We start from the raw sequence: 22,941 nt of genomic DNA, 5'->3' as shown, positions 1-22,941 counted from the left end.
CAAATAGGATTAAGTGACACACAACTAGTAAATGTCTGAGGCCACACTTGAATCCAGGAAGATGAGTCTTCTTGTCCAGCCTAGCATTCTATCTACTGCTCCACTTAGCTGCCTTATTTCCATATAATAGTTGAGGAAACTGAGGCAAGCAGAGGTTAATTGAATTTGCCAAAGTCAAATAACTAGTAAGCATCTGAGGCTGGATTTGAATTCGGGTATTCCTGATGTTAGGTCTAGTATTCTATCTAGTCAGTCAACATTTATTAAGCACCTGCTACATGGCAGGCATTGTGCTTAGCTTTAAGGATACAAAAAGTGGCAAAAGACAGTTCCTGCATTCAAAGAGCTCACAACCCAATGGGAGAGACAACAAGCAAACAAATATAGAGAAAGCAAGTTATAGATAGGAGAAACAAGAAATAATTAAAGGAGGGAAGGCACTAGAATTAAGACAGGTTGGGAAAGGCTTCCTAGAGAACATGGATTTTTGTTGGGCCTTGAAACAAGTTAGGGAAACCAATAGCTTGAGATGAGGAAAGAGAGTGTTTCAGGCATGGAAGACAGCCAGAGAAAATGCCCAGAGCCAAGAGCCAGAGTGTCTTATTCATGGAACAAAAAGGAGGTTGGTGTTTTTGGATTGAATAGTACATAGTGAAAAATAAGGTCCAAAAAACTGGAAAGGTAGGAAGGGGCTAGGTTATGAAAAGCTTTGAATGACAGAGGATTTTACATTTGATTCTGGAAATGATAGGGAGCTACTGGAGTTTATTGAGTAGAGAGGTAACATAAACAGATCTACACTTTGGTTGCTGAATATAGAGGATGGATTAGAATAGGAGATACTAGAGGCAGACAGACACACAAGCAGATTATTATAATAGTCCAGGCATAAAGTTTTGAGGGCCTTTACCAAAATGGTGGCAGTATCAGAGGAGAGAAGAAAGAGTATTCAAAAGATGCTGCAAAGGTTAAATCGACAGACCTTGACAACAGATTTGGGGGAAGGTGAGATATAATGAGGAATCTGGGTGACTCCTAGGTTGTGATGACAAGGGATGACAGCCTGGATTATAGAATAGCCTGGTGGTGAGTCTACCTTTCTCTCTCTCTCTCTCTTTTTTTTTTTTTGTGGGGCTATGGGGGTTAAGTGACTTGCCCAAGGTCACACAGCTAGTAAGTGTCGAGTGTCTGAGGCCGGATTTGAACTCGGGTCCTCCTGAATCCAGGGCTGGTGCTTTATCCACTGCACCACCTAGCTGCCACAAGTTTACCTTTCTCAAGTCTCTCCCTATCACAGTCCATTCTCTATTTAGTCATCAAAATAATTTTCCTAAAGAGCAAGTCCAATCATGTCACTCCCCTACTCAATAAACTCCATTGTCTTTCCCTCCAGGATCAAATACAAAATGCTCTGGCCTTCAAAGCCCTTCATAACCTAACCCCACTCCTACCTCTCCAGTCTTCTTACATTTTATTCTCCAATGTGTACTCTTTGATCCAGTCACACTTGCCTCCCGATTCTTTCTTTCTTTCTTTTTTTGTGAGGCAATGAAGGTTAAGTGACTTGCCCAAGGTCACACAGCTAGTGTCAAGAGTCTAAGGCTGGATTTGAACTCAATTCTTCCTGAATCCAGGGCTGGTGCTTTGTCTACTGCACCACCTGGCTGCCCCCTCCTGTTTTTACAAATGGTACATAATAAATAATGCATTCTCCCTTGAGTTTTTTTATATTTAATTTGTGATTTTGGATTAAGACCTAGAGAATATAGAATTCCTTACTTAGAATATTTTTTACAGAGATGAAGAATTTTATCTAGCCATTTATTTAAATCTAGTTGCCCATTTTCCTGCCACCATTTGGGATAAATAAAAAAAATTTGGACAAAGCTGAACTCAAATTAGATGACTAAAAATAAGAAGCATAGGAACTACATAATTATCCACAGACTGAAAATTTTCTTTCATAAATGTTTCAATTGCATTTTTCCTTTCTTACCTTGAAAAAGCATTTAAAAGTGTTATTTGTGAGTTCAGAACAAACTTAAACTTAACCTTGACATTTACTTGATAGAACACTAGGTGGCGAAGTTCTATGAAGAAACAAACTATGCACCAATTTCTCTCTCAAATTTTCTATAGTCGAATGAAACTAGACTTGATGTTTTAAAATTACTGCTTTATTTCAATTTTGACAAGGCAGTCAAATAATATTTAGGACTTTTTTTTCCTGTCTCAAAACATTGTATGGATAAGTAAGCAGCCATACTCCACAGATAGGGATAACACATCTCAGTATCCCATGGAATCACCACAGGAAGGAAGAGACAAAATATGATCCAAACCCTGTAAAGAAACATGAATTCACATCTATAGGACCTGAAAGAAATAGCCCTCCTAAAATTTGTGATTGAGGAAAGCCAGGCATGGTCTGATCTCCACCTACATTTAAGGAGAACAGATTCCAAAGGGTTCTGAGGAGGGATGGGTGGGAGCCTATGGCATCCAGGGGAAATCGACCCCGAAGGGATGGGAACCTCTCAACAATAGAATTCTGAAGACACAAAAATGCAAAAATTTCAATGAGGAGGAAGAACAGAAGTTGTCTAAAGGGACTAATGTAGATGTTCAGGGAACTCACCAATCAAATTAGATTTTTCAAAGGTCCATACAGAAGATAGAAAGAAGGGTAGAGAAGAGTTGTTGAACATAAAAACATGTCACAATCTTGTAGAAAGTACTGTTGAATCTAAAAAGGAGCTTAAATTGATGAGGATGCATAAGGAACTCACCAACCAATGTAGATTTAAAAAAAATCTGTGCAGAAGAGACAAACAAGAGCAGAGAAGAAATGTTGGACATAAAAGCATATCATGGTCCTGAAGAACATACTTTTGCATGTATTAAATCTCCAAAGGAGCTGAGATTGATGAGGAAGCCTAAAACCAACAATTTTTTGAAGTTGTTATCTTAGGGAAAGGAGGATCAAAGAAAGGCTGTGACCAATGAATGCATTGTCTGGATAGAATGATGATAAGCACCAGGAGAAAGAAAGTGGAGCTGCTTAATTCTTATTTTATTCCTCTTTTGTTTGCCAAGGAGAATGACTTTTGGACAGTAAAGCACTGAACACAGTAGCCAGTTAGGCTACTGGGGCAATACCCAAGATAAGTTAACAAGATAGTAAGAAAATACTTAGTTGACCATGATCAATGGATTAGCAAGCAATTACTAAGTTCCTCCTATGTGTCAGGAACTGTGCTGAGTTCTAGGAATACAAAGATGAAAATTATGAATTCAAGTCACCTGGAGCAGATGAACTACAATCTTGGGAACAGAGAGAGAACTGTCAGATGTGACTGCTGAGGGGCTGTCACTGATCTTTGAAAGTGAGTGGTACTACAGGACTGCAAAAAGGAATATATCTTGAGTTCCAAAAAAAATGGAAGGGAACAGATCCTGCAAACTATTGGTCAGTGAACCTGAATTTTATTTCTCTGGAAATTCTAGAACCGATTATTAAAGGCATAGGGACATCTGAAAAATAAATTACAAAGACCCAGCATAGTTTCATCAAAAAAAGGTCATGCCTAACTATATATCTTTTTCTGACAGGGTTATTAAGCGAGTATGTCAGGGTAATGCTGCATGCATTGTTTGTCTAGTCTTTAGAAGAGCATTTGATGGAATGTGTCACATTATTCTTATGCTAAAGATGGTACATTAATGGTCACATTATTCTTATGCTAAAGGTGATACAGTTAGCTGAATTTAGAACTCATTGGATGAAAAGGCTTGAAGGAGTCATTAATAGTTCAATGTCAGTTTGAGAGATTTTTAGTGCCGTTCCCCAGGGATCTATATCTATGGTGCTGTGCTATTTGCCATTTTTAAGAAACCAATAACTCGAACAAATTTCTAGCTGGCATGACTATCAAATTTTCAGATAAAAAAAGCTGAGGATAGCTGACAATGGATGAAAGAAACAAGTTCAAGGCTAGAATATTGGACTTAATATGATGAAATTCAATTTGGATAAATGTAACATTTTATTCTTTAGTTCAAAAAATCAATGACACAATATTATTGAATCATGGTCAGAAAGCAACTTGTTTGAAAAAAATTCTAATACTGCTAGTGGACTGTGAGCTTAATATGAGTCAAGAGTATTCTCTGGCAGTCAAGAAAGCTGATATGATAGTGGCTACTTTGAGAAGCTTAGCTCATAGGAATATAGAGGTCATCGTTTATAATCTTTCCTGGTCAGACGACATCTGGAGTGGTCTCCAGTTTTGGGCATCGGTTTTTAGGACAGGGACAGTGGTTTTGCCTTTTTTTGTATCTCTAGGGCTTAGCATAGTATGCATCCTATGGTAAACACTTAATAAATGATGATTAACTAGCTGATTAGAGAAGAACCAGGATGGTAAATGGCCTTGCTTGAATCTGTGTTGCATGAAGATAAAACTCACACTTCTTAGCCTGGCACAGAGAAGAAATAGAATTGGCAGTACCGTACCAATAAGGTGAACCAACTCTACCCACTGTATTGGAATCACCAGACTACCTGAGAAGGAGTGACCTGGACCAAATTGGGAAAAAAGCAAGTCAAGGCTTTCATGCCAACCAGGTGTAGGGTGTAGGTTTACTTCCAGAGTAAAAGCTGGAGGGAGGAAAAAGAAGGAGGAAGTGAAGGGAGAGAGGGAAAGAAGGAGAGAGGGATGGGAAGATGAGAGAGAAGGAGGGGAATAGGGGAAAAGGGAAAAGAAAGGGAGGGGAGAAGAGGGGAAGGTGAGAGGAGAATTTGAGGAGGAAGAAAAATAGAGAGGAGGAGAGGGAAGAAGGGGAAAGGTAGAAGGGGACAGAGAGAAAGAACAAAGCAAGGCAAAAACTCAGGGAGGACAAATAACTGCATAACTTTAAATCCTCTTTATGTAGAAGGATCAGATATCTTCTATTAGGTTAGGTTAGATTATATTTATTCTGCCCTAGAAGCAGAACCAGGAAGAAGGGTTTGAAGTTGCAAAAAGGCAAATTTAGGTTTGATGAGAGGAAAACCATCCAAAAAAATGAGAGCTGTCCAAACGTGGAATGAGTTTGCTGCCTCTGGAGCATTTGTGTTTCTCTTCACTGTAAGTCTTTAAGTAAAGGGGCTTGATGGCTGCTTGTTGAGTATGTTGTAATAGGGTTTCCTTTTAGGTATGAATTGAACTAGATAACTTCTGAGGTTCCTCCCAGCTCTCAGATTCTACGATTTGTGATTCTGTGAAATCAGGTTTTTCATATATCATAGTTCTAACACATAATGGAAACTATAACATCCTATCTCCAAACCTTATTTTTCTTTGGTCCTCTTGTTGTTCAGTCATATCCAACTCTTTGTGACCCTATTTGGGGTTTTCTCTGCAAAGATACTGAAGTGGTTTGCCATTTCATTCTCCAGTTCATTTTACAGATGAAGAAACTGAGGAAAATAGGATTGAGTCACTTGCCCAGGGTCACACAACTGGTAAGTATCTGAGACCAGATTTGGACTCAGGAAGATCAGTCTTCCTTTCTCCAGGCCCAGCGCTGTGACACCTAGCAACCCTCTTTATTCCTAGGGCTTGCTTATTGATGTCGATGTAGCACGGCTGACGACAGCAAGTATCTAAAGACTTGATGGGAAAAAACAGTGTCTAGTTTAAAATAATTTGATGGTACATTATTCTTTTGCATCTACTTATTTCATTGTGCATGAGTTGAGGCATCTACTTTTTTCAGAGCACTCTTTTATTAGAGTGCTGCATCAATATTTTGGTTTCTAATGGGCTTTTGTTTCTGTCTTTGACATTCTTGGGACAAAAGTAGTGGGATCCTCCAGCAGTCGGATAACTGGACCAAAGCTTTGTACAGTTTAGTCAATTTTTTTTTTTTAGATAATTCCAAATCAGTATCCAGAATGGATGTACTTGTTCCCAATGACAACAAAAAGTGTCTTAGTTCCTATCTTCCTATGGAACTTCCAACATTGAGTAGTAGAGGGGAGGGAAGGAAGGGGGAGTTCATTTGCCATCCTCGATACTTTATCTAGTGTGGGGTGAAATCTCAGGTTTGTTTTAATTTGGAATGCAACTTCTTTAAGGGGGCAGCTAAGTGATACAGTGGATAGAGTGCCAGCCCTGGAGTCAGGAACATCTGAGTTTGAATCTGGCCTTAGACACTTACTAGTTGTGTGACTGTACATAAGTCACTTAACCATATTGGCCTCTGTTTCTCATCTATAAAATGAGCTGGAGAAGGAAATGGCAAACCACTCCAATATCTCTGCCAAGAAAATCCAAAACAGGGTCACAAAGAATCAGACACAACTGAAGTGACTCTTTTTTTAAAAGAGACAATACTCAGGCAGCTAGGTGGTGCAGTGGATAGAGCACCGGCCCTGGAGTCAGGAGTACCTGAGTTCAAATTCGGCCTCAGACACTTAACACTTATTAGCTGTGTGACCCTGGGCAAGTCACTTAACCCTAAGTGCCTCACTTAAAAAAAAGAGAGAGACAATACTCAGAGGCAGCTAGGTGGTGCAATGGATCCAGTGCCCTGGATTCAGGAGGACCTGAGTTCAAATCTGGCCTCAGATACTTGACACTTACTAGCTGTGTGACCCTAGGCAAGTCACTTAACCTTCATTGCCAAGCCAAAAGAAAAAAAAGAAAAAGACAATGTGGTGTAGTGGATAAAGTTTTGGATATGACAGTAGGAAGACCTGAGTTTAAATCTCTTAATAGCAGTATAACACTAGGCAAATAAGTGACTTAAATTCATTGAGCCTTACTATGTGAATGCTAACTATTACTATTTGTATATCTGGGTCTCTATATATTACTGAGGGAAAACCATTACCTTTGACCTTGCACATATAATTTCCACACCTGAATCAAAGACTCCTTAAAATGACTTTTGATCTTCTGCTAGAAAAAAATGAGTCTTTTACTTGACCTTTTATATTCTGAGATAATTCTGAGCCTTTTAGAAACAATGAATCTGTAGTCATTTCAGCATGTAATATTTTGGTCAAGTTTTAGAAGAGAAGAGAGTGTGTGAATTAGCTCACTAAAGACTCAGCATCAAGGAGTAATGTTTTCCATAAATTCTAGGGCAGATTTCCCATGTCAGACTCATCTGACCCTTTGAAGTTGGGAATTTCAGACTTTTGCGTTTTGTGTCCCCAAAGAAAATGTGGAATTTGTGAATCCTTCCTCACATGCCCTCTGCTCTTTCCCTTCCCCCCACCAACCACTGAATAAACTTTCATGAAATGGTTTTGATATTTTTAAACATGATGACAGATTAAGAGCTGCTGCTTTGGTGGGGCAGGGGTTTGGGATGTAGTCGTCTTTGGTATGAAATGGCTTGGATTTGAATAGATTAGCAGTACTAAATTTCTCACAGTAAAAGGCCATTTTCTAGAGGATACTTATAGTTTCCTTCTCATAAACATAGGGAAGGGTTATCTATCTTTTAACATACATCTTCCCATGTTTCTCTGTATTCATCATATTTTTTATACCAAAGTAATATTACATTTGTGTACCACAAACTGTTTAGTATTTCCCCAATCCACAGGCATCTACTTTGCTTCCAGTTCTTTGATACCAAAAAAGGAAAGGAACATCTTCTAATGACTGCTCAATGGATCGACTACTCATTTTCCCCAGCAGCACATTGTCCCAGGAACCTGACATCAGCTTTCTTTTTTGCCTGATTGTGTTTCCACCCTGCTTCCACATTATCCCTTTCAGCTTACCATCAACTGCTTACATATTTCCTTGAGTATCAGCACTCCCTTTCAATAGACAATTCAACTAAACAAACTTCTCTTGAGTGTCTTAAGTGTTTGTTCTATGGAGAGCAGTGTAGGGGGAATTGAGTTTAAATATAGAGTTGAGAAAATGTGCCTTGATCCCCTACTGCAATGGCAGGGTGGGAGAGGGGGCAAGAATATAAGGTGAAATAGATGTGTTGGTTTTGCTAAGATACTTTTCTCCTCTTTTAAAATTTTTTGTTGCAATAGAATGTTTGCTGGGTAGGGGAGTGAGGAGAGATGTATCTAGAAATGGATATGCAATATTAAAAAAGGAATAAAAAAATGAAGTGATATTAAAAATATATAGGGGCAGCTAGATGACGCAGTGGATAGAGCACCGGCCCTGGAGTCAGGAGTACCTGAGTTCAAATCTGGCCTCAGACACTTAACACTTACTAGCTGTGTGACCCTGGGCAAGTCACTTAACCCCAATTGCCTCACTAAAAATATATATATATATATATATATATATATATATATAAGCCTGATTTGGAGCATATTATTTTTGGGGTGCCAATGGAACATCCAAGTATAAATGCCCTTAGGCAGTTGGAGATGTGCAGGTCTAACCTTGTCACTCCCCAACTCAAACTCCAGTGGCTCCCTATCACCTCCAGGATCAAATAGAAAATCCTTTGTCATTCAATGCCCTAACCTAGCCCACTCCTACCTTTCCAGTCCTCTTATACCTTACTCCCAGCTACCTACTCTTTCATCCATGATACTGACCTTCTTGCTGTTTCACTAAGAAGATACTCCATATCTGACCTCCAGGCACTTTCTCTGGCTGTCCATCATGCCTGGAATGATCTCTTTCCTCAACTCCACCTACTGATTTCCTTTACTTCCTTTAAGTTCCAACATCTTTTATAGGAAGCCTTTTCTGACTCCTCTTAATTTATCCCATATTTAGCTTGTTTGTTTGTATTTGTTTGCATGCTATTTCCCCAATTACATTATAAGCTCCTTGAGGGCAGAGACTGTCTTTTGCCTCTTTTTGTATCCCCAACACTTAGCACAGTGCCTGGCACATAAGTAGCCACTTAATAAATGGTTGTTGATTAATTGGAATTGGAACTCGGGTCATACATACACACATATAATATGTATGTGTGTATATGTATATACATACATACATACATATATATATATATGTATAAATGTAACTAAGTGATCTTGCTAAGGAAGACAGAGAGGGTGAAGCACTGAACCCTGGGGAATGCCCACATTAAGGGATAAAGAGCAGGAAGAGGTGGAGAATAGTTACTCAATTAAAGAGGTTGATGAAAGTCAAAAGAAAGTGGTGCCTTAAAAACCAAGAGAGAAGAGAATACTCCAGAAAAAGAGGCTGATCAGTCCTACTGAATGCTCCAGAGGAGATAAAGAGGACAGGGATTGAAAAGGGACATTGGACTTCATAATTAGGAGGTGATGGGTGACCTTGGAAAGACCAATTTAAATGAAATAATGGAGTCAGGTCTGAGATGACAAGTAATTGAAGAAAGAATAGAAGCATCAGATGTCGACAACATTTTCTAAAGAGTTTAACCATGAAGAAGAGGAGAAGACATTGTAGCTTGAGAAAAGTCCCTGGCAGAATGGTTAAGGGAAGGCTTTCATAATTAAGGAACCCTTTGCATGGAGGAATGATCTAGGGGTGATGACTGGAGCAGGCTGAAGGGGATGTAATCTGACCATAGGAGTAGCTCTTTAGTAAAGAATAGGAGGGAAAGAGAAGAAAATAGGTGCTATTCTGAGTTGAGAGGTGGCAAAAGGGAGATGAGAGATTCTCTATGCATGGGCATCAGTCTTTGTTGAAATAGGAGGCCAAGAAATCAGTTGTAAGTGTGGAGCCTGGGAGTATGTTTGGGGTCATGAGGAAGGAGGAGTTTGGATTAATTGCTGTTACAACGAGCCAAAAGGGCTCAGCTGAGATTATATATCATACATTTTTAGTGGGTAAAATTAGAATAGTGGACTTGGAGTTAGAAAGTCCCAAGTTTTGGGCAGTTAGGTGGTACAGTGGATTCAGCCCTGGATTCAGGAGGACCTGAGTTCAAATCCAGCCTCAGACACTTGACACTTACTATCTGTGTGATCCTGGGCAAGTCACTTAACCCTCGAAAAAAAGTCCCGAGTTTTAATCCTTCCTCAAATACTTATCAGCTATGTAGCTCTGGGTAAGTAATTTCATTTGTCTAAGCCTTTGTTTATTCATCTATAGAATGAGGATAATAATAATAATAGCACCAGGGGCAGCTAGGTGGCGCAGTGGATAGAGCACTGGTCCTGAAGTCAGGAGTAACTGAGTTCAAATCTGGCCTCAGACACTTAACACTTACTAGCTGTGTGACCTTGGGCAAGTCACTTAACCCCAATTGCCTCACTAAAAAAAAAAAAATAATAATAATAATAGCACCTACCTGCCAGGGTTGGTGTGAGCATCAAATAAGAAAATAATTATAAAGTAATTAACACAATGCCTGACACATAGTAAGTACTATATAAATGTTAGTTGTTAGTGTAATTATTCACCGTGATTTGGATCCCCTCCTAGTTAGTGTAGGACCTCTTGGCTCTAACCTCTCTCATCATCCTTTTAACTATTAAGGACCTAGTTCAGTCACTGTTGGTGAGAGAGCTACAAAAAGTAGATTTTTGAATGACTGTCTAGATTCCAACCTACTTTGCCTCTGTTAATGAAGGGGACATAGCCAAATAACAAATCATCAACTCTCTTCTGAGTATAGATTTAGAACTGAGGGGACCTTAGAGATCATCTAATCCAACTTCTTCATTTTATAAAAGAGGAGATGAAGGCCCAGAGAAACAAAATAATTTGCCTAAACCCACTGGCAGTGACAGAGACCCTCACTCCAAATCCTGCTCTCTTTCTATTATGCCATGCTCCCATGTCGATCACTGAGTAGCATCAGATTTTTGTTCATTTCTTAAAGCAGCCCTATTTCCCTGATAGTGGCCAAAACCTAGGTATGGTGATGTTTTACGCTTTCAATAAACTAGCCAATGGGCTCAGATGTCATATTTTTGCGTTGTGTTATGGTGTAAAGATACCTTGGGATGGTTGAATTGTATTGTTGGTAATACTGCACAGGAACTGCTTCTGGCCAGAATCTTTCTGACAACAGTGAAAAAGGCAAGAGGCCAGCCAAAATCATTGTCACTGCCATCTTAACTTTCAAGAAGAAAAGAAAGTTAGTGATTATGGCAGCTCTTGAAACCTTGTGACAGTTCTTTGGCATTTCTAGTCTTAAATATTTGTATTCATAAGAACACAGGAAATTAAATTGTGAGTCTTTCCTCCTACACATGCCTCAGATTAAAACTCTTCATGGGATAATATTGTATCAGCCCCGCATCTTTGATGTGTATGGATTCAACTCAAAACCGATGTCATTGAAACATTTTATTTGACAGTGTAGTCTCTCTGGACTATGTATAGTCTTCAGAAGCATGTGGGGAGGGGAGGGCAATACAATTCCCATTCCAGACTTTCAAGACTCATGTCCCCTAAATCATCAATCCCTGGGCTTTTCCAGATTTCTCTGTGGTGTTAAGTGGGTACATTTTTGAGCAACATTTGGGGCTTGATTCACCACTCCAGTATTTAGATTTAAGAACACCCAAATGAACTAAGGAATTTTGGCCACAAGGACATTTTATCTGTATTATACACAAAGCTTTACAAAGGGAAGCTACTATAGCCTCCTTCTATAGTGCTGCAAGACTACTTTCACCAAACAGGAAATACAGCAAGATTTGGCTTTATTTAACCCGTGGTTAGAGCTCAAAAGAGAGTCAATTCAGAGGTACTGATCCTACTTTTTCCTATTTTGGGGGGTAGGTACAGGGAAGGACAGAGGAGAGTGGGGGTGATGGTGAAAGGAGAAAATTGAGGGCAAAGTACAGTGTTTGACTTTCATAGGGGATAGACTTACAATGGTGAAGGACCTCAGAGGATAACCCCTTCATTTTACAGATGAGGAAACTGAGGCTCAGGGAAGTTAGATGACTTACACTGAGTCACACAGAAACTTGGCAACAGAGCTGAGGATTGAACATGGTCTTCTGATATTAATTTGGGGGGGGCAATGAGGGTTAAGTGACTTGTCCAGGGTCATACAGGTATAAGTGTCAAGTGTCTGAGGCCAAATGTGAACTCAGGTCCTCTTGAATCCAGGGCCAGTGTTTTATTCACTGTGCCCCCATTATTAAATTCAACCCTCTTGTTACTCCAACACTAAGAGGTGCTCATAGCTGGGAGAGTTAGTAGCTCATCATTTGCCACAAGGGTTGGGGCACAGTGCCTTAGAATGAAATTCCATTTCCATCCTTCAAGCTGTCATATTCAGATGCCCAGGTGGCAAGGTCCGTCCATGCTACTTTTTGCCCTGTTGAAGATACCCAGTGAAGGCAAAGGGCAGAGGAAAAGGAGAAGCTGAAGCAGGTGATATTGGCAGGATCTTGAACAAGTTTAAAAATTGTTCACATTTTATTAGGTGCCCATAATCTGCTTCGCCATGTTAGAATACAAATACAACGACTCCTTTTATCAGTCATATACTTTGCTGGGATAGGGCTCCTTTACTCCAGGAGTGTCCAAATAGAATACCAACAGGACCCCCTGCAAATTTCTGATATAGTGTTTGCATAGAAAAAGGAGTCAATCTATTTTTGGTTTGGAGGAAGAAGTGGGAAGGAGGCAGGATGGCTGTTCACTTAAGAGTAGTTTTAAAGTTTCTGAACTGCCTGGGGAACTGGGTCATTATCAGAGAGGGTCTGCCACTGACTAAATGAAACCATCAAACCATGTGTCTTCACTCTGTGTTGAAGCCATCATTTTGTTCATCTGGGCTGGATCGGCCTTTCTCCCCCAACACTCTATCCTAAGACATCTACTGTACCTGGGGAAAGTCTGAAGCTTTCTTTTATTCCATAAGCTAGGACCCTCATCAGAACATGTGCTAAGGTAAAGTAATATTACCACAAAGATTCCTCAGTATACCTATGATGTGTCTACATGAATATTCAGTTAAATTATTGCAGGTATCAGCATATCATACAACCCTCTACCCCAGTCCTTGATTTTGTCTATTAGTCATGAAATACCTCAAGATGACATTCTCAGAAGCTTAGGAGAGTTTTTAGGGAGAAGGAAGAGAATTGGGTTGTCATGTGTGAAGTAGGATGAGGCTCTACTAGCAGACTGAAAAGTTCTAGGCAAGATAGAAGGGGACAAAATGGATGAAAAGTAAAGATTTCTTGACAGGTCAGGTCTTGAGTTTTCAGGAAAAGACTAACAGAAAATGAAAGAGAAAGTAATAAAAGGAGAAAGAGTTAAAAGACAATATGACCATAGAGAAATATTAGGAAGCCATGGATTGTGTTTTATAAGTTTAGTTGGGAGTGTCTTCACATTGTGAACCTCTCCCCTACCTCTAAATTATGCAGGATTCTAATTGTGCTAAGATGACAATTATGGTATCCACAGACACAATCAATTAGATGAAAAGTTACCATCTATGCAGATCCTACTTGAATACAATACTATACATGTGAATATGGAATATGTGCAGACATGGCATCTGAAAATGGTAACTACAGAATATTTTAGATGGCATATTTTACAAAAACAGAAGGAAAGAATGGACATATAAGGGAAAAAAATCTGTGATTGCACTTTTCTGTTAGTATTTAAAATTTAAAATGACAATGACCTAAGCAATCTGTTTTGAAGCCTGTGGGAAAAGAAATGGTGTATTTTGCACTCATGAAAGGATATTTAGGCCTCTAGGCGATCAATTTCTTTTTTTCTTTATTCCTGAAGTTATCAAGTTGTATAAGAAAAACTGAAAATTATTCATTTTAATCAGACATTTCTAGGAATCAATGCCATTGTTTTTTTCTCTTGTCATTTGTTCTTTTTTTTATGTTGACAGTAGTTGGGAAGGCAACACACAAGGGAGTGTTTTTTAAAATGCTATTGTTCCAGTGCATGTTGAAATTAAAAACAATCAAACAACAGACATGTTAGATATTTACATGGTAATATAACTGAAATGTTACAAGAAGGAGGCTTTTTTGTCATTCAATGCTTATAATAAAAAAGTTTAGTAAACAAAAATATGTCTTTTCGACCCTCACATCACAGACAGTAAGTATAGTAATTCCTTAGAGCCTTACCTGTGGGCTATAAATAGTCCCATATACATCTCTGATTACTTAGAAATCATTGTTTGAATCATGAAAAACAAATGAATCCATTATGGCATATGCTATAATGTAGTTAAAATTAAACATTTGGTAATAAAAATGCCTCTCCAATCACTGGAAGCAGCTAAAGAAATAATCTTTCCATTTTCCCTTCCATAACACCTTAACTGAATATCTAATCTTACTGCTGTTTCTAATGCCCAAATAATCAAAGGTTATTGGAAATCTCTATCCATTGTAAAGGATGGTTTGTCACGAAAACATAGATCTTCTCTAAAATATAACACTGACATTAAAATGAAAACTCTTGGTCCCTTCCCACTGAAGTTTAAGCTGCTGCTGACCTGAACTGTACCTGCAACAGACGGATGTTTATGAGACTAGGTTTCAAGGAGTGGGAGTGGGTGTTTCTCCATCACTGACTTCACCTGGAACGTGCTTAGTTTGGTGACATTTCCCAATCCTTTTCAAATGAGTGCAAATCTATGGAAAATACAAAGAATTTCTGCAGCGTGTAACCATTGATGGTGACTTTATAAACAAGTACATTTGGTTTGAAAACAGTTATGCCACAATTTGCTGATATGGATCACATTTGAAAGTAATTATCGCATTTCCATCTAGAAAAGCAGGGTCAGAGTGCGTATGTTTTAATTGGGATCTATTCTTTTCCTTTTAAGTTTGGATTCAGATGTTGACTTAGACAGATAAGGTTACCAGCAAATGAGTAGTTTATCCTTCTGAGACACTCAGTCCCCAGTTATTCTTTTGAATTCTGTTCCATCAGTTGAAAAACAGGGTATCTCTTTCTGGGGAAAAGTATACAGATTCTTCCTGAGTTATTTCAGCCTTTACTTTCAGGAACCAGGAGCAGTGGCTAATCCAACCACATTGAAATAACTTGTGCAACCAGTTTTTGGTGTGTATCTTTGTGAGTGAGTGTGTGTGTGTGTGTATGTGGTTAATGTGGCATCTGTCTATGCCAATTGGGAAAAAAAGTATTCCTTTGTTCTAAGGCTGTTGTTGATATTGCCCTTCTGTTGCTGTGTAGAAGTCGTCCAGCACACTCTGTAAATAATCAAACGTTGGCCTTTCTTCTGCTTTCTCCTTCCAGCACATTTTCATGATTTCATAGAGCTCAACTGGACAGTTTTCCATCCGTGGCATCCTGTATCCCTGCCCCAGAGCCATCATCACATCAGCATTAGTCCTCCCTGAGGCAAACAAAACACACCGTTCAGAAAACCAGCCTGAGTATGTCTGCCTTCAAGTACAGCAGTGTTCCCCTTCTACCCACGTCCTGCATCCATTAACATGAGCAAGTTTTAGAGGATAAGGAGACTGCTCTGACAGACTAAAAATATACATTTTCACTCTTGGGTTTCCAACGTAGTATTCAGCCTGCCAAATAATTCAGAATGAGGCATCGGGGAAATGAGACTGTGTGTACCCCAAGAGCCAGCAAAGTTTGTAGAAAGCAAGCCTTTTTGCTCAGTCTCATCCAATATCCTTTAATGATTTGAGCTAATGTATGCTGGAGTTCATCTATCTAGGGCATTTGTTGTCTTTTTTTAAGCCCATCCATCTATTCCCAGCTGTCCAAACTCTCCTCCCAGACTTCTCCATTCTTTGGTTCCTTCTACCCTTCTTATTTACATTCTTACATTCTATCAGCAAGGTCCAAGTCAAATCAGAGTTTGTAAAATTGCCCAGAAAAGTAGGGGGTGGTTCAAACCAGTCCGTGCCATTCAAACAAAAGTGGGTCCTTTTGATTGTTAGGATGAATCTCAACTTACCAAATGTCATGCCAAGGATGCTGGTTTCTGCATCAGAGGACCTGGGTTTAAATCTTGGTTGTGTCACTTACTACTTGTGTGACCTCGGGTTAACCCCTTAACATCCCTGGTAAACTTGGGCCTCTGGGCCTCAGTTTGTTCATCTGTATAATGAGGGGAACCGGACTAGATGACCTCTCAAGTCCTGTCCAGCTCTAAATTTATTATCCTATGATTTGTTTTCAAAGGAACAGGTTCTGATGATCTCGGTGAGATCACTTATTCTATACATAACACATTTCTGTAAACTCACTGAGTCATCTTTTAACAGAGAAAAACATCTGTGGATAGAGGTAAGTTAGCTTGAACCACATCCCATTACCTAAACTCAGACTTTTTTTCTTTTTTCTTTTAAATAGTATTTTATTTTTTCCAATTACATGTAAAGACAATTTTTAACATTCATTAAAAAAAAATTTTTTTTAGTTCCAAGTTCCAAATTTTCTCCTTCTCTTTCTCTCCTCCCCCTCTCTAAGACGGTAAGCAATTTGTTATAGATTATATATGTTCAGCCTTTTTCAAATTCAAAAACTTCACACTCTATCTGCTGTGTCTATTACTTGGACTTGGTGGTAAATGACATAGCATGACAAGGGGAGTTTCTCCTTTACTGGAGCTATGAGGCTTGAGGAAGAATCTCTAGGGTTAGCTGAAAAGCCTGATCTGTTGGCTTTTGACAAGGAGACGACTTGTTACACTTCGAGGATTGGGTTCAGATTTTTTTTTTTCCAGAAAGGGCCATTCATTATTTGAACAAAGGCCAGGGGCATGGGGGATAAGGGTGCTGAAGGGCAGTAAGTGAAGGGTGCTTAACAACTCAATTCAACAAACACTTATTAGAGGCCTACTATGTGCAAGGCATTGTGCTAGGTAGGCACCAGTACTACAAAAAAGGGAAACAATCCTTGCCTTCAAGGATTTTATACTCTATTGAATATAACAGATGAATCAAGCAGGCTCAGATTCAATAAATACTGAGAACCTACTACGATCAAGACAATGATCTAGTCTATCCTGCTGTTTTCCTCACAAATGCTAGATATCTAATATAAATTGATTTTATTTTTAGAAAAGTCTAGATGGCAGCAATGGATCATTCCATAGCTTATATCTTGACTCTGTTGTAGTTTACAAAGTACTGTAGTACAAGTATTATCTACTCCATTTTACAGACGAGAAAACTGAAGCTTTATCTTCATTCATCCATCCATCCATCCATTCATTTTGTGGGGCAATTAGGGTTAAGTAACTTGCTCAGGGTCACACAGCTAGTAAGTGTCAAGTGTCTGAGGCCGGATTTGAACTCAGGTACTCCTGAATCCAGGGCCGGTGCTTTATCCACTGCGCCACCTAGCTTCCCCAAGGTATGGCCATTTTCTCAGTTGCTCACTACCTAATCAGATTTTCAGATTATTAGAATATTATATAATTTATTAGGAATTGCATTGGATTCATTGTCAGGAAGCCTGGGTTGGTCCCCAGTTCAGACACTTAAAGCTATGTGTCCCCCAATGAACCACTTAACATTATAAAGCTTCAGTTTTGGGGCAGCTAGGTGGCACAGTGGATAAAGCACCGGCCCTGGATTCAGGAGGACCCGAGTTCAAATCTGACCTCAGACACTTGACACTTACTAGCTGTGTGACCCTGGGCAAGTCACTTAACCCTCATTGCCCTGCAAAAAAAAAAAAAAAAAAGAAAGAAAATGGCCATGCTTCTTATACAGACTACATATATAGAAATATGTATATACAGATTACATATAGAGAAATATGTATATACAGACTACATATAGAGAGATTATGTATTCCTGGTGTACATTTCTTTGGTTTATTTGAAAACTAATCTATCTATAATTATATATCTATTTATATGTAAATTATATATGCATATTTATATATAAATTATATATACTTATATATAAGCTCTCTCTCTCTCTCTCTCTCTCTCTCTATATATATATATATATATATATATATATAAAAAATAAAGTAATTTGGTAGACTGCCCATTGACTTCTGTTTTCCCTTCCTCTTGTCTGTCCCCTTTCTAAGTTATTTCATGCAGGTGAAAAATGAATCTTCCTACTGCACAGATCTGACCATGTCGCCCTTCTGTTAAAACAAAACAAAACAACTTCAGCTTCCTAATAGGAAAAGGCAGTGACTGACATTTTCCTTAGTCTGACATTGAAGGTCCTTTGCAATTTGGTATCATATTACTTTTCCAGTCCTCCCCCCCCATCCCCCTCCCTCAGCCCCCCCCCCAACCTATATGTCTTTTTGCATTTTATATTGCAGCCGAATTGGACTACCAGCTGTTTCTCAGTCTTGTCCTCCTCTCTCCTGCCCCTAAGTATTTGCTTAGGTCATTTCCACATGCCTAGAATTAATTCCCCCCTCACTGCCCACACTCTCTTCCTTCAAAGGCCCAGCTGAGGCATAATCTCTTCCATGAAGCCTTCTCTAAACCTCTCTACTCCACTGAAAGTTATTTCTCTCTCTTAGAAATCTATTTGTCTAGATCACTTCTTTCCCCAATCACATTCTACCCTTATTTGACTGTAAGTCCCTTAAGGACAAGGACTGTGTCATTTTTTTCATCCTTTTATCTTATACCTTACACAGTGTCTTGCATGTAGTTGACTCAATAAATGTTGGTTCAATTAAATAAAAACACTCAAGTGAGCTTACTAAGGAAATTAATCAAACAAAAGGGAGAGGGATTTATAATTTGAAAAACAAAAGCTTGGTATTTAAATTTTTCCACTTATAAAATACTTCATAAGGACAGTGTGTGGCTACAAAAGACCTGGTAGAACTTTTTCAGTTTCACTGACAGTGAGCTTTTGAAGGCCCTGCTGGCTCTTTGTTTACTACCGTGGCTTCATTATTCACGCGCATTTGGTCAGTTATGTTTGTTATTTTTAGTAAGCAACCTACTTCTGGTGTTGGTGTTTGGCCCCTTTGCTGTCTTCTATCCCATTGTAGCTCTTTATATCTATCTATATATATATATCTATATACACACACACATATATACATACACATATATGTATATATATGTATGTATATATATGTGTGTGTGTAATTTTTCAAAACCTATATTATGTTGAGAATTCATTCCCCCCCCACCCCGTATGAATCAACTGAAATGTTGCCTCAGAATGGAAGCTTCTGAGAAACACCTTGCAGATAATCTCATTCAAATGCCTGCTTTCAGTACATATTCTGTGTAGCAGTCATCAGGTGGGGACAGCTCAGTTAGCTAACACCATCCCTTATCTCTGCCACAAATTTGCCATTAAAGGTTCTTGGGTAAACTCTAAAAGACACATTTGGGGAGGGAAGTGTTGGAATGGTTTTCCCCACTCTCAATCTAATGCAGAATGTCATTAAGGATGTATGTATTCAAGCTATAACTTCCACTAGTTACAACAATTGGTATTGATTGTGAGCCATGGGAGACACAGGCATAGGGTCACCCAGCATGATGTGCCTGCATCAAAGAAGGTGTTGTGCTCTAGGAGCAAAGCAGAATTGCAGTAGCTCTAAAGAAACATGAGATGAGCAAATTTAGAGACATTTCCTTCCCAAATGTATCATATAGACTAAATGTTCATATGGTTTGACCTGTAGTAGTATTCTGAGCTCACATTGGTCTGATCAGCAACAGTCAGCCACGTTGTACATTGACCTCAACATCATGATGTCATTTTGGTCCTCTGATTACTCAGGACAACAATGATGAGGACCCTTTTAGGGAAGAAACCCCTGGGGGAGGCTACAGAGATTTGTCTGGAAAAGCTAAGCATTATGATCTAAGCAATACTGTGAATAAATGTTCTAGATCTAGAGAGTGGTTCTATGATGAAAAATATTTGCCCACTCTTACTTCAGAAGCAAAAATCTCTGAATATTTTACAGGATAGGAATTTACTAAAGGGAAAGCTTCACACAAATGTCAATGTAATGCCTGGAGCCCAGGGAGAAATTTGCATAACTTTCTTTATTTGGGGTTTCTGTTTACCACAGAAGAGCTGTGGTATTTCCAAGCTTGTGCACTGCTCTGGCCTTTGTAACTAGCCTGATTCATTTGGACCAGCTTCAGAAGGAAGAAATGCTTTTACTTCCATTAAGTTCCAGGTTTCCTGGTGTAGAAGTCTAATATTCAGTGTAATATATGTATAACAACTGAAGATTGGGGTGGGGAGTTCTGTTCCCCTCAGGGCCCTTCTAGGGTGTTCCTGGCTAAGTAAATAAGGTCAGGAGGCTCCCATGGAAGTTACTTCTCCTAAGGGTTTTCTACCCCCCCCCCCTATATTTTTCTCATCATTTATGTGTCCTCCTACATCCATTTTTTGAAGTTATTTCTTTTTTTGGCAGTGAAGCAGCAGCTTCTGAATACCCAGACAGAGCAGAACACAGCTGGGGAGTTGAAGATCTGACATGCTGTCAGTGGCTGGTTTGCCACATGGAGGGAAAGGAATAATCTGGCTGCTATAGTGGAAAAAAAATAACACTTACTCTGGGGTTATAAGGTCTAGATTCAAATGTTACCATATATGCTTACTACCTGTATAGTTAACCTTTCTGATCTCAGTTTTCTCATCTATAAAGTGAGTGAGTTGGCATGGAAGGCCTCTGAGATCCTTTGAGATGCTCAGGGCAGCTAGATGGCAGCACAGTGAATAAGAAGGCTGGACTTGGAATCAGGAAGACAATTCAAATCCCACCTCAGACACTATCTGTGTGAGCCTGGATAAGTCATGTAACCTCTCTCAGTCTCAGTTTCCTCGCCTGTAAAGTGTGAATATCTACCTCACAGGATATTGTGAGGATCAAATATGATAATATAGGTACAGTGCTTTGCTTTGTTTGCTTTGCAAATGAAGTGCTATATAAAGGCTAGCTATTATTAAATTTATTGTCCTACATGTGCTTTTCACATAAGCCAGGTAAGTATGGAGAAAGGATTGGGAAACAGAGAGAAGTGAAAGAGGAAGAGGAGGAAGAAGAGGAAGAATATCATGATGGTGATGGCAACAGACTAAGGATCAAGTGATGTAGAGACAGAACACGAACTAATCCCTCAGACTGAGAAGTCAGACAAACAGGCTCCTTTGCTCAGTGATCCCTAAAAACATTCACATGAGTCACCTTTGCTCTAAGTGCATCTGTGCAAATAGCTCTGTGAACCTCACTAGAGCAGTACTATATCATGTTATTACACAAGAGATTAAGAGAAGTGTGATCTCTCATACAGGAACTAGTCAGCACTACTAATTCTATCATATTAAAGATTCCACTTTTAATATCACTTGTGCCTGGAATGTTGTTCATGAAGAAAAACTTGGAGGAAATGGTGGTCTTGTGTCATGTTGGTGGAAATATTATCATTTTTTTTTAAGTGAGGCAATTGGGGTTAAGTGACTTGCCCAGGGTCACACAGCTAGTAAGTGTTAGGTGTCTGAGGCCGGATTTGAACTCAGGTACTCCTGACTCTTGGGCCAGTGCTCTATCCACTGCGCCACCTAGCTGCCCTATCACTTTCTTTTGATGAAGAATTTGGAGCCCTTAGAATAAGAACTTTTCTCCAAAGCATCCCAGGACTGATTCTATAAATGAATCACAAATCTACGGTTGGAAGTGACTTCAAGTTTCATCTAGTCCAATCCCCTCATTTTACAGATGAAGAAAGTAAGATCCAAGTGACTTGACCAACATCAGGTAGTGTCAGCAGTGGGATTTCAATCCACTCCTTTCACTCCAAAGTTAGTGCTTTCCCCACCATACTCCTTTGTACCCCATGTGCAAAAATAGGAGTGAGATAGAACACTGGATAAAAGTTGACAAGGAGGTACCTATCTGGGCCATTGTTACTGTGATGCAGAAATCACAGATCATGTTTTGAATGGTGCTGGCAAATCAAAGAATCTGGAGAACAAGAATAAAGCAGAAAATTTCTAGAAGCTGAAGGATATTTGACTTTTGCTAAAGTCTTATAGAAATAGAGCCATATTCTGCTGCCCAAAAGATCAGAAGTCTACATATTTTTCTCTCCTATGAGAGCAAGTGAGCAAAAATCAACGTGATGTGGAAAAGTCGTTTTTAAAAAAGAAATCATGTTTAAAGACTACTGCTGACATCAGTGTCCATCCATCCCTCTTCCATCTATGTGTGTAAAGTATAAGACGATGACTCCAAATAATTGATCAAAGGTTAAATTATTCCCAACATACTGTGTTTAGAAGGAAAGGAAAGTCCATCGCTAATTTTAGAAAGGCTTCCAACAAAAAGAAGTTATAAAGTTCTAAATCTTAAAGAGTTACCCTTAAGCTAATTAGAAAAATTTGGTATCTAGAATAACTCAATCCTTCCCAAGTTCTAGATAATTCCTTCTTAGTGTATGATTCTTGTTGCTACAATTCCAAGGCCAAGCAGTTGCCTTATTTATTTTTATAAGAATGGGAAGGCTGCTGGTAGTCACAGAATCTCAGAGTTTGAAGGGTACTCAAAGGCTATCCATTCCAACCTATGACTGAAGAAGAATCCCCTTCATAAAATGCTAGTCTCCAACATACTCTCCTAATTCCGTTCTGTTCCACTGTTTCTTTTAGTTGCTTTTTCTTTCCCACGTGCCAGGAAGCAAAAAGCAACATATCAAAGAGTGAACACAACTGAATGGATAACAAACAGGTTTACAGTACCTGGATAGGGAATTTTCCCATAGGTTACAATTTCATATAGGAGAATTCCAAAGGACCATACATCTGATTTAATAGTAAAGCTTCCGAAGTTTATTGCCTCTGGAGCTGTCCACTTAATAGGGAATTTTGCACCTGTGAAACAAGAAATGTTTAGTATGAGCAACTAGGAAAAATGTTAGCATAATCTGGGAAATAATACTTGTTTTAAAATGCTTGTATTTGTATAGATAAATACCTTTAAAGTATAAACCATCAGTGATATCAGTTCCCTTAAATGCTCATGAAAAAGACCGTCCAATTCTTTTACTTTATAAGTGGGA

At 39.0% G+C, this 22,941-nt stretch overlaps 1 protein-coding gene across 5 annotated transcripts in view; it reads right to left on the bottom strand.

Moving 5' to 3' along the window:
• Positions 1-13,678: 13,678 nt before the first annotated feature.
• Positions 13,679-22,941, bottom strand: part of LYN (LYN proto-oncogene, Src family tyrosine kinase) — a 146,486-nt gene continuing 137,223 nt past the window's right edge. For all 5 annotated transcript variants that reach the window (XM_043977929.1, XM_043977933.1, XM_043977931.1 and 2 more), the window contains exons 12-13: positions 22,622-22,753; positions 13,679-15,291 (exon numbers count right to left, since the gene is read on the bottom strand). In XM_043977929.1, coding sequence (XP_043833864.1) covers positions 15,089-15,291; positions 22,622-22,753 — 335 coding nt within the window. In that variant the 3' untranslated portion in view covers positions 13,679-15,088. The remainder of the gene's footprint in view (positions 15,292-22,621; positions 22,754-22,941) is intronic.

Source organism: Dromiciops gliroides, chromosome 1 (assembly GCF_019393635.1).
Source record: "Dromiciops gliroides isolate mDroGli1 chromosome 1, mDroGli1.pri, whole genome shotgun sequence".
NCBI lineage: Eukaryota > Metazoa > Chordata > Mammalia > Microbiotheria > Microbiotheriidae > Dromiciops > Dromiciops gliroides.
The sequence above is the reverse complement of the archived record's forward strand: the minus strand, read 5'-3'. Positions and strand labels throughout refer to the sequence as shown.